Source organism: Dama dama, chromosome 20 (assembly GCF_033118175.1).
Source record: "Dama dama isolate Ldn47 chromosome 20, ASM3311817v1, whole genome shotgun sequence".
NCBI lineage: Eukaryota > Metazoa > Chordata > Mammalia > Artiodactyla > Cervidae > Dama > Dama dama.
Genome location: NC_083700.1, coordinates 76,641,645 through 76,655,326, shown reverse-complemented (window position 1 = coordinate 76,655,326; position 13,682 = coordinate 76,641,645). Strand labels below are relative to the sequence as shown.

Genomic DNA, 13,682 nt, shown 5'->3' with positions numbered 1-13,682 from the left:
GTTATACTATCTACTTCAGTGTTTTGGATATTTTTTTGTCTCCTGTTTTAATTTGAGGGGATCACGAACTCTGTATAATTCAGTCAATCATGCAGAGCCATCATAAAACAGGAAAACATAATGGTTAAAAGCACAGATTTTTGGGATCCAATAGTCTTAGTTCTTCCACTTATTAACTATGTGCTGGTTAAGCAATGGCTTACCTACTCTGAGCTTTGGTATTATCTTCAAAATAGGCCTAAGATTAGCTGCTGCAAGTCTTCTTACAAGAGTTAAAGGAGGTTTCATGCAGGACCTGACAGATGGGGATCACTCAAAGAATGCTCAGTCCTGTCAATGTTCAGTTTATAGTCACTGTAGAAAGCAGATGCACAGAAAGTTTCCAAGATGAAGTTGAAAGGGGGCTTCTAGCTAAAGACCACAGTAGAAAGGAAAATATTGTACTAAATGAAACCCTAAAATAAAAACCCACACTAGAGAAGAGATCCCCAAGGATACAGGTGTTATCCAAGCCTGGATCCCAAGGCCTCACCTGATGTCTGATGCTGGGCAGATGCTTAATAACCATTGGTTGCCCTCCCATAGCTAGCAAATAAATGCCGTATTTGTGCAGTGGTCGTGAATACAGAGCAGATGATGAGACAGTGAAGGAAACTCATTGTCCACCACGTTCTGCGCAATTCATGATTCACCCTGTGATAGCAAATTGGCCCGATTGTGTGTCTGCAGCTCAGGCCAGCATGTCCTCTAATGGTTTTAATGGAGATCTTGCTGCATGTGAATTTAAGATTTATCAAAGCCTGTGCCAGAGAGAGAAGTCTTTTCTGAAAACACTTCTGAGTATTCCCAAGTACAGAATTTACATGGCTCAGCTCAATCAAATCTCTGGGACATAGTGAGAGACAATGATATGATAATAGCAGGTTCAGTCCCTACACTCCCTTAAAAGCTTTTCCTTGGGTACTTTAAGAAAAAAGTTATATTAAAAACAAAAGTAATGGGCTTCCCAGACAGAAATCTGTGTTTAAATGGCATTAAGGCTGTGGTTCAAATCAACAAAAGCCAGGAAATCCAAAGTTAACCTTTATCCAGACTGTCAGGCCATTTTTTCCAGCCCTGTGTGTGCCTGTGAGCAGCCCTCCCTTTGAATTTCCTGGCTCTGGCGACCAAAATCCACAAATCGCTTTGAATTACAGTTCTCCGGGTCTGCTATTTAATGAGAATATACCCTGAAGACATAAACTTACTTGTAAGTGTTTTTATGTGTCGCCACTGTGAATCTAGGAGCTATGAACCTGGTGGGTTTTTCTTTTTTCTTTCAAGTTCCTGAAATTCCCATCTCTGCCTACATCAGTCCTGCCTTATATCCAGGTAGAATGACTTGTCTAGCATTTGTGTTGCTCACACCAATGAAGTTTAATGACAGTTTATGTGTCATAGTTATAATGCAAATACATTTTAAAGTATTTTTTTTTTCCTCTCTTTTCACCAGACATGGCGATGACTTGATTGTAACACCTTTTGCCCAGGTATGTATCATGCTGGCCTGGCTCATTCTCACTCTGTCCCCGGGTATAGTTTCTAAGAGTGGCCTGTGAACCTACCTATCCCTCTCCTTTTGTTCCTAACCACTCCTAACTGTGGAAATATTTTCCTTTTAGGTCCTCGCCAGCTTGCGAAGTGTGAGAAACAACTTCACTCTGCTGACAAACCTTCACGGAACATCCAATAAGTAAGCACACACGTTTGTGAAGTTATGAATCCCTTCCAAAAGGTGAAACACTGAATATCACTAACACACACACAAACACACAACTTAACACTAATGAATGGAAATTTGTCCTCCCAGCTAGGTTAGGATACATGATAAAATCTGGAAGTAGGATGGATCACCATAATATTTTAGAACTGGTATCACTTCATGGCAAATAGATGGGGAAACAGTGGAAACAGTGGCTGACTCTTTTTCTGGGCTCCAAAATCACTGCAGATGGTGATTGCAGCCATGAAATTAAAAGATGCTTACACCTTAGAGGGAAAGTTATGACGAACCTAGATAGCATATTGAAAAGCAGAGACATTACTTTGTCAACAAAGGTCTGTCTAGTCAAGGCTATGGTTTTTCCAGTGGTCATGTATGGATGCGAGAGCTGTACTATAAAGAAAGCTGAGCACCAGAGAATTGATGCTTTTGAATTGTGGTGTTGGAGAAGACTCTTGAGAGTCCCTTGGACTGCAAGGAGATCCAACCAGTCCATCCTAAAGGAGATCAGTCCTGGGTGTTCATTGGAAGGACTGATGTTGAAGCTGAAACTCCAATACTTTGGCCATCTGATGCAAAGAACTGACTCATTTGAAAAGACCCTGATGCTGGGAAAGATTGAGGGCAGGAGGAGAAAGGGATGACAGAGGATGAGATGGCTGAATGGCATCACCGACTCAATGGACACAGGTTTGGGTGAATTCCAGGAGTTGGTGATGGACAGGGAGGCCTGGCGTGCTGCAGTTCATGGGGTTGCAAAGAGTCGGACACGACTGAGCAACTGAATTGAACTGAAGACGTTAGAAATTAGTCCAGATCTTATTAATCTTTGTATCTTTAACGCTTAGTAGACAAGAGTTTGACAAATGAAACGATGAGATTTTTTTCCTTTTTCCTTTTGTATTTACTGCTCGAAAATATGAATACTCATCAGTAAAGGCCATAAATTCTATTAAAATTCTTTTGGACTAAGCTATTAATGAGTTCAGACATGTAAACTTAAGATTAAAAGTAACAAAAGCTCAGGTCCAAGTTGCCTTTGTTTTGGTAATATATAAACAGATGCATGCAATTTGATGAGTAAGAGTAGCATTATCCTCTCTTCTGTCCTTAAGAAGCTACATAAACTTGGCCATTTCAACTAACATGGCTGAACTGTGGTCTCCTTATCTGTTAAATGAAAGGTTTGAACTGATCATACTGCAGTAGCTTTCTCCTCCAAAATCATTTCAATCTGTGGGTCTAAGTGCTATGTAGTGCACTACCCAGCCATTTAACAATCATCACAGAAATCAGAAGGTCATAGAACCAAACTTCCCTGGTGTTTCAGTGGATAGAGTCTGCCTACCAATGCAGGGGACACAAGTTCGATCCCTGATCCAGGAAGATTTTACGTGCTGTGGAGCAACTGAAGTCCGTTCGTAACAACTACTGAGCCCATGTGCCGCAACTGTTGAAGCCTGTGGGCCTAGAACCTATGCTCTGCCACGAAAGAAGCCGCCATAATGAGAAGCCTGCATACCTCAAGAAAGAATAGCAATGAAGTGTAGCCCCTGCTCACGGCAACTAGAGAAATTCGTGTGCAGCAAGGAAGACCTAGCACAACCAAAAATAAATAGTTTTTTTTTTTTAAAAGGAGATCATAGAACTTGTGATCCTGGAATGGTAGGGCCAGAGGAGAACTTTGACACCATTGATTCAGCAGCTTTGTTTTACAGAAGGAGAAATCAGGCCCTCAGAAATCCAGCAAGTTGCTAACAACCACACCATAGGCTAAAGACACACCAGTTTTGTCCTAAAACCCTAAATCTCCTGATTTTTCTAAGCTAGTGTTCACCCTGTAGGAAATCCTGTCTCTCTAGTCTTTCTGAAATTATTCTTCAACCATCTATTTCTTTTATCTAAATTTTTATTGAATGGAGTTATTAAAAGTAAGAGTAGACCCTACTTTGAAAGTTAACTTTTCCTTTCACTGTTCTATCATTTTTCACGGGGGCTTCCTGTGAGATGATCCTGCATATTCCTATGAAGTTTTCCCGATCATAAGTTTCTCCTCCTCTAAATTATTCTCTGAAGTGCCACCATAAGAATCTTTTTCACTACTATGTGACTGTGTCACTTTCCAGCTTCAGTGGTTCACTGTCTAATCATTAAGATGAATGCAGGTGCTTGGCCCGAAGGTGTCTTGTGATCTAACTCAAGCTAGCTGGATTGATTGTTGATCGAGTTTATATTGGATGCAGTATACAGGAAAGCTAGAAGCTTTCCCAACCTCATTTGCAGTGGTGAACTGAGTGAAAGGCGCTTGGTCATCTCCGACTCTTTGTGACCCCATGGACTATACAGTCCATGGAATTCTCTAGGCCAGAATACTGGAGTGGGTAGCCTTTCACTTCTCCAGGGGATCTTACCAACCCAGGGATAGAACCCAGGTCTCCAGATTCTTTACTAGCTAAGCCACAAGGAAAGCCCTCATTTGCAGAGGTGCTCTGTGTTTATTATTAAATAATTATCTCAACAAGAATTGATTTAGATACTATTCATCCACGCATTTTTGTTTGTACTTAACAAATATGTATTGAGCACCACCTTGCACCAGGCACTAGTGATATAATAGTGACCAGAACATACAAGTTGTCTGCCCTTTTCAGGATTTTCATTCTAATGGGACGTGCCCAGAGGTACAGAGGTGTACTATCAGACCAGGAGTCTGGCCACATGATATCACATTCTAACAACTGCATCATGTTTGTTCCCTGTGTGTTCTGTTCTATATCCTAATCATGGACTTATTGTTCTCACTTCCTAAAGTGTCTCTCACCACCTTCCATTGATTGTTCCACTGAATCTTGCTTGTCCTTTATAACACTCCTCTGTGTCACCCTCACCAGGATGCTTCCCCTGACCCTGTCAAGCCTGGCTGAGCACCCTTCAGTGGCCCCAGAACACTCTGCAAATCATGTATGGATCTTTGCCACCACTACTACTAGACCGTGTGTCTTGTAAGGACCCTTGAAATTTACATTTACTTTTCCTTGACTCTCTAAGAATTAGCAAAACACCTGGCAAATAGTGTTTGCTCCATAAGTATTCATCATTAATTCTCTGAATTAATAATTGTTAGAGAAATGTTTAGAAAGTTACTTTTTCAAAAGTGATCCTTTCTGTTTCCCCACTTTTTTTTTTCTTTACAGAATATGGCTTCTGGGGCCTTATTTATCACTTCCTAACTCAATTCTACCTATTGAAAATTATGTGACTTGGGGGAATTATTTCACCTCTCTGGAGCTCAGTTTCCCAGTCTGTAAACAGCATTGTTCTGAGAATGAAATTTGTTGATATTTGTAAAGCATTTATAACAACTTATAGCACATGGTAAGTGCTCAATAAATGTGACTTATTGTAAGTGATGGTTACATTTCTCTTGCTGAAGCCGGAAATAGTGTGACACTTTGGAGTTTTCACGTCCATTATCTCAGTTATCATCACTGTATATAAGATTTGTGATGTGACAGGCGTGTTGCCTCTGCTCAGTGGACAAGGAGCCAGAGCTCAGGGAAATCAAATGCTTAGTGCAAAAACAGCTCACTCCTGGGGCCATGCCAAACCAGTCTTGAAGCCTGGCATCCTAATTCTTGCTGTGCTCTTTTGTAAGGAAAACGCAGTTTTTTCCTTCCTATGTAGTGAGAAGCCTAGTTCTTCCCGCCTGGGTTTTGTCTTCCTGTGAGTCTTCTTTACTCTCCACACAAAACACTTTACTTCTGACACATCTGGTCACCAATCCATGGAGATTTCCCCCCACAATTACAAGCAAATGTTGGACACCAACTGGATGTCTGAAAGTTTAATTCAATCCCAACACTGTCTGCATGGAGATAGCATCAGATCCCACAGGTTAAGGGCTCAGTCCCAAGAGATTGCACACTGCCTTCCTCCCCACTTTTCAGACACTAGTCACAAGCTCAGATTATCATCTGTGCTTCTGATTGCACCAGCTGTAGATTCTAATGAATCTATATCTATTCTATTTCAACCTATATCTATATCTAATTTATTCTAACTTGCCCCTCCCCCAGGTCTCATTAATTTGCCTGAGCTGCTCACAGAATCTAAGGAAACACTTACATATGTTTACCAGTTTATTAAAGGATATGATAGAGGATACAGGTCAACGGCCTGATGAAAAGATAACACAGGTCCAAGCCCGGGAGGGTCCTGAGCACAGGAGTGTCTATCCTCATGGAGCTGGGGTGTTTCACCCTCCTGGTGTGGATGTGTTTGCCAGCTTGGAAGTTCTCTGATACCTGTATTATTAGGATGTGACGGAGGTTTCTTCACATAGTCATGATCAATTATTAACTCCGTTTCCAGCCCTTCTCTCCTTTCTGGCGGATGAGGGATATGGCTGAAAATTCTAAGCTTCTATTCATGTCTCAGTATTTCAGGTGACCAGCTCCCATCCAGTCACCCAGGATACAGAGTCACCTCTTTAGAACAAAAGATGCTCCAGTGCTCTTCTTACTTAGGAAATTACAAGAGTTTTGGGAGCTCTGTATCAGGAAGCAAGGCAGAGACCTCTATGTATATATATTTTATTATCTCACATCTTTCCATTTACTACACCTATTCAGTCTTCTGCATTATGGGATGAAATTTCTGAAGGTTTTGGGACAGAGTCATTTAAGAACTTATGGAATAGCTGAAGGTCAGAGAGCCTGAGGCAGAGACATGAGCTAGGAGAGGGTTTCAAGGATTAAAATGTGAAGAGTGAAACCCTGAACCAAAATGATGGAGGTGGGAATTGGGGAAGAAGTGATGAATAAAGGTACATTCCAAAGGCTTCTTTAGCATAGCAGGACCCCAAACCACTACACTGCACAGCTCCAGGGAGAAGAGATGTGTGGGGGGTGATGTGATGGAATGTTTTCAGTTACTGTTTTCTTAGCATGGGCTTGGAGGTCTTTCCTCTGTGAAAGTATCAGGCAATTCCTTCTAACCCTGCTGATTAGGTAGCATTAATGGTAAAGAATCAGCCAGCTAATGCAGGAGACTCAGGAGACAAGGGTTCAATCCCTGGGTCAGGAAGATCCCCTGAAGGAGGGCATGGCAATCCACTCCACTATTCTTGCTTAGAGAATCCCATGAACAGAGGAGCCTGGCAGGTTACAGTCCATGGGGTCCCAAAGAGTCAGACACGACTGAGCAACTAAGTATGCACACACGCACTGATGATTACAGGCTGTCAGCTGAAGCAGTTTCTGGGGAATCAGATTTTTCCATAGCCTTGGGGTTTTGAACCACAAACACATGCAGAGTTGCCATACACAGAGTGCCCTAGGACCATAGCTGCCATACAGAGAGCTCATCCAGAGCTGAGGACTGAGGACTCAGGCTGAGGATTGCCCTCCGAATCATGGCCCTTTGTGTCACCTCTGGTTCAAAGCACACTCGGCAAACGTAATAGATCCCCGGCAGTAGGAAAGTTGCATCTAATCTGGTGTCATTGTTGTTCAGTCGCTCAGTTGTGTCCAAGTCTTTGCAACCCCATGACTGCAGCACACCAGACTTCCCTGTCTTTCACCATCTCCTGGAGCTTGCTCAAACTCATGTCCATTGAGTTGGTGATGCCGTCCAACCAGCCCATCTTCTGTCATCCCGTTCTCCTCCTGCCCTCAATCTTTCCCAGCATCAGGGTCTTTTCCAATGAGTTGGCTCTTCGTATCAGATGGCCAAAGAAGTGGAGCTTTAGCTTCAGCATCAGTCCTTCCAATGAATATGACTAATGGTCATTCCCAAATTCATACCCATATTTGTACAGAGTTGATCCCCCTATTAAGTTCAAGTACTTCCTTAAAATCACCACCAACCAACATGTCCATCACTAGAGCTTCACCAAAGGGAGCTGAGATTGCTTTGGTCTAGCTCAGGCTCAGAAGTGAACATTGGGGCAGCCTGGCAGGGGCAGGTTGGAAAACTGAGGGCCCATTTAATACACTTCATTCTATTCCCAGTCAATACCATCAAACAAGTAAAAACAACGGAAGACAAAAATATCTATTAGGAATGTATCCACCAGACCAAGAGGATTGTCCTTCCCACCCCAACCCTGATATTCACTGATCTCAACAACTGAAACAGCAAGGTTCATGGAACTCGGAAGTTGCTTTCTAGGATGTTTGACTTGGGTTCCTGAGAGCCATTCCTTGACTGGAATGTAACATTTAAGTAATAATTATATCCTTAGAATGGTTTTCATAAGAACATCTGGGTAGTGTGTGTGTTTTCTTTTTAATATGAAAAGGAACTCCCACATAGAACTATACTTTTCACAAGTCAAGATTTCCTTTATCTCTTGGCTCTTTGCTTAGTATAAAAGCAGTCCATTGTCTGAGCTTTACCACCCAAAGGGTGAAAAATCTCAGAGTTCCTGTTGAGGTGATTTCCTTGAACTTCCATGAAATGTTTTATTGAGGGCTGCTTGATTGGGCTTGTATTTCTTGGCTTCAAATTGAAACCTATATTTCCTTTGTCCCAGGAATTTTGAAACTAAACCTTTCATTTAGAGTTAATTCAGATAAGCATCCCTAAAGCATTTACTGGCTTTAAACAGACTGCTGGAGAAATCACATGTGAATAAGAATGCCTACCATTCAGCAGTCTGATAACCAGGGAATAGAGCTGGAACAAAGAGGTGTCCCTCATCATCCAACTCTGTCACTAACATCACTCGTATCACTGGTAGCTCCCAGCAGATCATGTTACATCACCGTATTAACATTCTTCCAAAGTGTAATTAAATCAACATTATATGAAATCTTTGAAAAAGAATTAATAGCCACTAAATTTTTTTTCAGTATATATCTGAAGTATCTTTCATTGCTTTGTGTCCTTTGGCATGGGACTTAAATTAGCTGAGAATAATAAAACCTTGAGCATTCAGAGCTGGAAAGAACCTGGCCAAATTTCCTCAGAGTGAGGGAGGAAATATATGTAAAACCTCTCACACAGGAGCTGGCACATTGTAAATTAGCAGTAAATGTTACTTGCTGCCTGTTCTCCCCAAGTGAGGAAGAAACAGAATTTCAGTGAGTTGCCCAGGGCTATATAGTTAGAAGGGGCCAGAACCAGGATTAGAATTCCTGTCTTCTTATTCACAGTCCAGCTCTTTTTCCACTGTGCTATTCACGGCTGGAAAGTATTAACTGCTGTGGCCATATTATCCTCCCTATTAATATCACCACCTTTACAACCCAGGCATAGAACTTATGATTATTCCATAAGTTAGGGAACTTTGGACTCACAATGGCCATTTTCTTCTGGCACTCTCATGCCCCACAGGCAATACTGCACCCACCAGACATCATTCATTCATTTAAAATGTATTGAGCTTCTTCTTTGTACCGGGTCTTGAGAAAAAGTGACAAACCTTTATAAATGTTGCTGTTGTTTAGTCACTAAGACCCCATGGACTGTAGCCCTCCAGGTTCCTCTGTCCATGGGATTTCCCAGGCAAGAATACTGGAGTGGGATGCCATTTCCTTCTCCAGGGGATCTTCCCGATCCAGGTAGTCCTTGTTTTTCCAAAGCTTACACACACAGATGCTTACCTGAATTAATAGCTGTAAATAAAAGTTATATTTTCAAAATAACTGCTAGGACAAAGGAATTTATTTAAATTGTGTAGATTTAAGAAGTTATTGGAAGAATCAGGTGCAATGCATTGCTGTACTTTTAAGGAAGCAGAGATTGCCAATATTTAGGGTCTCTTATTTCTATGTCTCTTTTGGCAGACATTTTCTTTGGAACTCAGGAAGATAGATAAAATAAAAATATTTAAAATATATCATTAATCTAATCAACACCTATCAACTACCTATATTGTATAAAATATTTTGCCAGTTCCAAGGTTACAAAGGTGAGTGAGATTCAGTCTCACAGGTGAGTTGAGGAGATGGGAAAATGGGAATTGTAGTGCAGTAAGAGCAGCACTAGGGTGAGACAAGCATAGAAAAGTACAAGTAACACAATGACTAGTCAGAGGAGGGAAGATGTCTCTGACAAGGTGATGCTGGAGTGCATTCCTAGGACATGTGAAGGAGTTTGCCACTTAAAGAGGAAGAGAATAGTGGTCAACTGAGCAAAACAGATTCAAAAGACATAGCAACACAAACATGTTCTGTGTCTGAGGAATAGTGAGCAGTATGGAGAACTAAGGCTATATGGAAAAAGAAAACCAGATAAAACATTCATATGGTACTAGGCTTCTCAAATCATTTGCACATCATATAGTTTTCCAGTATTTATGGAGCTCTTCCTACTCTTCACAAGGCAAGTTGGTAGGTCCTGCAGAAGGCATATGGAAAGGGATAATAACTGGACCTCACCATCAATGGGTCATAGATTAGACATGGGGATAGTCCATGACCATATGAGTTATAACATGACAAAATAACCCTATAGGTACAAATACAGTGCCAGGGGAGATTAGTGGAAGGGTCATTTTTAGCTAAGAGAATGATATTTTCAAGAAGGAAGAAATGTTCCTCTTTTCTTCTAGGTTTTCCTGACTGGTCTAAGAATTAAGTTGACATGAGACAGATTAATAAGAGAAAGTCAAACGAATGTCTCATAACATGTGTGTATGGAACAGACCCAGGAAAACTGAGTGATGACAAGATGGCTAAAACCCTCACCTTAAGCAGCATTTTCAGCTAAAGACAAAAGAGAATATTGTGGGGTAGGGGGTTGGGACTTGAAAAGGAAGGAAGGCAACTGACATGGAAATGGAAAAGCAAATGTTTGGTAAATAAATGTTTCCTGGGCCATATGGAGACAGACAGTGACACATAGAATGGAATTTTGAAAAACAGACTCTCCTGGGTTCCTCCCTGTCTAGCATACCTAGTTCATACTACTCTTATCTATTGTAATAGCTCTGTTCCTCTATTGACATTCCTTTAGTCTGTGGAGGGAAAGCTCAGTCTTTTGGGCCTTTTCAGCTTGAAATCATCCACATGCTAAGAGACATTTGGGGTAGCAAGTTTTCCTTCTCATAACCACATTCCTTGGAGAAGGTGGCATTTGAAGGTGTGATTCTGGATACCAGGTCTTTTTTTCTTCCCCACACATCCAAGCACCAGCTGGGTGTCCTATAAGTCAATAAAGTTCTAACATGATTTATTTGGAGATAGTGTCAGACCCCATAGGTTAAGGGCCCAGTCCTATGAGACTGTCCCCCCAACACACACGCACACACACACACACACACACACACACACACACACACTTCAGACCCCATTGGCAAGCCCAGATACTTGTAGGTATCTGACCCACTGGCTATAGGTTGGAAGTTCCTATGACCCCTTCCTTGGGTTCAATTAACTTACTAGAAGGGCCCACAGAGCTTAGAGAAACATTTTACTTACTAGATCACAGCTTTGTTATAAATGAATATGACTCAGGAATAGCCAGATAGAGGAGGTTCTGGGGTTGGGGGGTAGGGGGGGAGGGAGGAGAGGATGGCAAAGCTTCCAAGCTCTGAGTGCATCATTCTTTCTGAATGATGTTCACCAACCCAGGCTTTTTGAGTTTTTATGAAAGCTTAATTACAGATGTATGATTGATTAAATTATTGGCCACTGATGGTAGAACTCAGTTTCCAGCCTCTCTCCCCTCCCCAGAGGTTCCAGGTGGGCCTAAAGTTCAAACTCTCTAATCGCATGATTGGGTAGTCTGGCACCTAGCCTCCTCCTTAGGTTACCTAGCTGCTGGTCCAAAGGTCACTTCTTTAACATGTCAAAAGACACATATCAAAGATGGCTTTCCTCACTTTGTTGTTGTTCATTCGATAAGTTGTGTCCAAGCCTTTGCACTCCCATGGACTGCAGCACAACAGGCTCCCCGGTCTTTCACTATCTCCAGGAGTTTGCTCAAACTCATCTATTGAGTCGGTGATGCCATTCAACCATCTCATCTTCTGTCATCCCCTTCTCTTCCTGACCTCAGTCCTTCCAATGAATATTCAGGGTTGATTTCCTCTAGGATTGACTGGTTTGATTGACTGGTTTCCTCTCCTGACTTAGGAAACTCTTAGGATTTTAGGAGCTCTGTGCCAAGAATTGAGCCAAAGACCAAATATATGTGTGTGTGTGTGTGTGTGTGTGTGTGTGTGTGTGTGTGTGTACATATGCATAGTCAAAGCTATGGTTTTTCCAGCAGTCATGTATGAGTGTGAGACTTGAAACATAAAAAAGGCTGAGCACTGAGGAATTGATGCTTTCAAATTGTGGTGCTGGAGAAGTCTCATGAGAGTCCCTTGGACTTGCAAGGAAAGGGTCAGTTTTCATTCCAATCCCAAAGAAAGGCAATGCCAAAGAGTGTTCAAACTGCCTTACAAGTGTGCTCGTTTCACATACTAGCAAAGTAATGCTCAAAATCCTTCAAGCTAAGCTTCATCAATACGTGAACCAAGAACTTCCAGATGTAAAAACTTGATTTAGAAAAAGCAGAGGAACGAGAGATCAAACTGCCAACATCCATTGGATCATAGAAAAATGCAAGAGAATTCCAGAAAAACATCTACTTCTGCTTCATTGACTACACTAAAGCCTTTGACTGTGTGGATCACAACAAACTGGAAATTCCTAAAGAGATGAGAATACCAGACCACCTTACCTGCCTCCTGAGAAACCTGTATTTAGGTCAAGAAGCGACAGTTAGAACCAGACTTGGAACAAAAGACTGGTTCAAAATTGAGAAAGGAGAATGTCAAGGCTATATATTGTCACCCTGCTTATTCAACTTATATGCAGAGTACATCATGTGACATGGCGGGCTGGATAAAGCTCAAGCTGGAATCAAGATTGCCAGGAGATAGTATACATGCTGTTCTTTTGAAATATCCCACCTTATACTATCTATGGTGAAACAGATCACCAGCCCAAGTGGGATGCATGAGACAAGTGCTCCGGCCTGGTGCACTGGGAAGACCCAGAGGAATCGGGTGGAGAGGGAGGTGGGAGGGGGGATCGGGATTGGGAATACATGTAAATCCATGGCTGATTCATATCAATGTATGACAAAACCCACTGGAAAAAATAATAATAATAATAATAAAAAATAAATAAAAAAAAAAAGAAAGAAAAGTTATCTGAAACACCAATTAAAAAAAAAAAAAAAAGATTGCCAGGAGAAATATAAACAACCTCAGATATGCAGATGATATCATCCTAATGGCCAAAAGTGAAGAGGAACTAAAGAGCCTTTAGATGAAGGTGAAAGAGGAGAGTGAAAAAGCTGGCTTAAAACTCAGCATTCATAAAACTAAGACTATGGTATCCAGTCCCATCACTTCATGGCCAATAGATGGGGAAAAAATAGAAACAGTAGCAGACTTTATTTTCTTGGGCTCCAAAATCACTGAAGATGGTGACTGCAGCCATGAAATTAAAAGGTGCTTGCTCTTTGGAAGAAAAGCAATGACAAACCTAGACAGCATATTAAAAAACAGAGACATCACTTTGCCAACAAAAGTCCATATAGTCAAAGCTATTGTTTTTCCAGTAGTCAGGTTTGGATGTGAGAACTGTACCATAAAGAAGGCTGAGCACCAAAGAATTAATGATTTTGAAATGTGGTGTTGGAGAAGACTCTTGAGAGTCCCTTGGACAGCAAGGAGATCAAACCTGTCAATCCTAAAGGAAATAAATCCTGAATATTCATTGGAAGGACTGAAGTTGGAGCTCCATTATTTTGACCACCATATGTGAAGAGCCAACTCATTGGAAAAGACCCTGATGCTGGGAAAGATTGAGGGCAGGAGAAGAAGGGGACAACAGAGGATGAGTTGGTTGGATGGCGTCACCGATTCAATGGACATGAGTTTGAGCAAGCTCTGGGAGATGGTGAAGGACAGGGAAGC

The 13,682-nt window shown here is 41.6% G+C and overlaps 1 protein-coding gene across 1 annotated transcript in view; it reads left to right on the top strand.

Annotated features, from left to right (window-relative positions):
• Positions 1-13,682, top strand: part of PDE4B (phosphodiesterase 4B) — a 428,331-nt gene that overhangs the window by 287,432 nt on the left and 127,217 nt on the right. The window contains exons 3-4 of the mRNA XM_061121680.1: positions 1,493-1,529; positions 1,662-1,732. Coding sequence (XP_060977663.1) covers positions 1,493-1,529; positions 1,662-1,732 — 108 coding nt within the window. The remainder of the gene's footprint in view (positions 1-1,492; positions 1,530-1,661; positions 1,733-13,682) is intronic.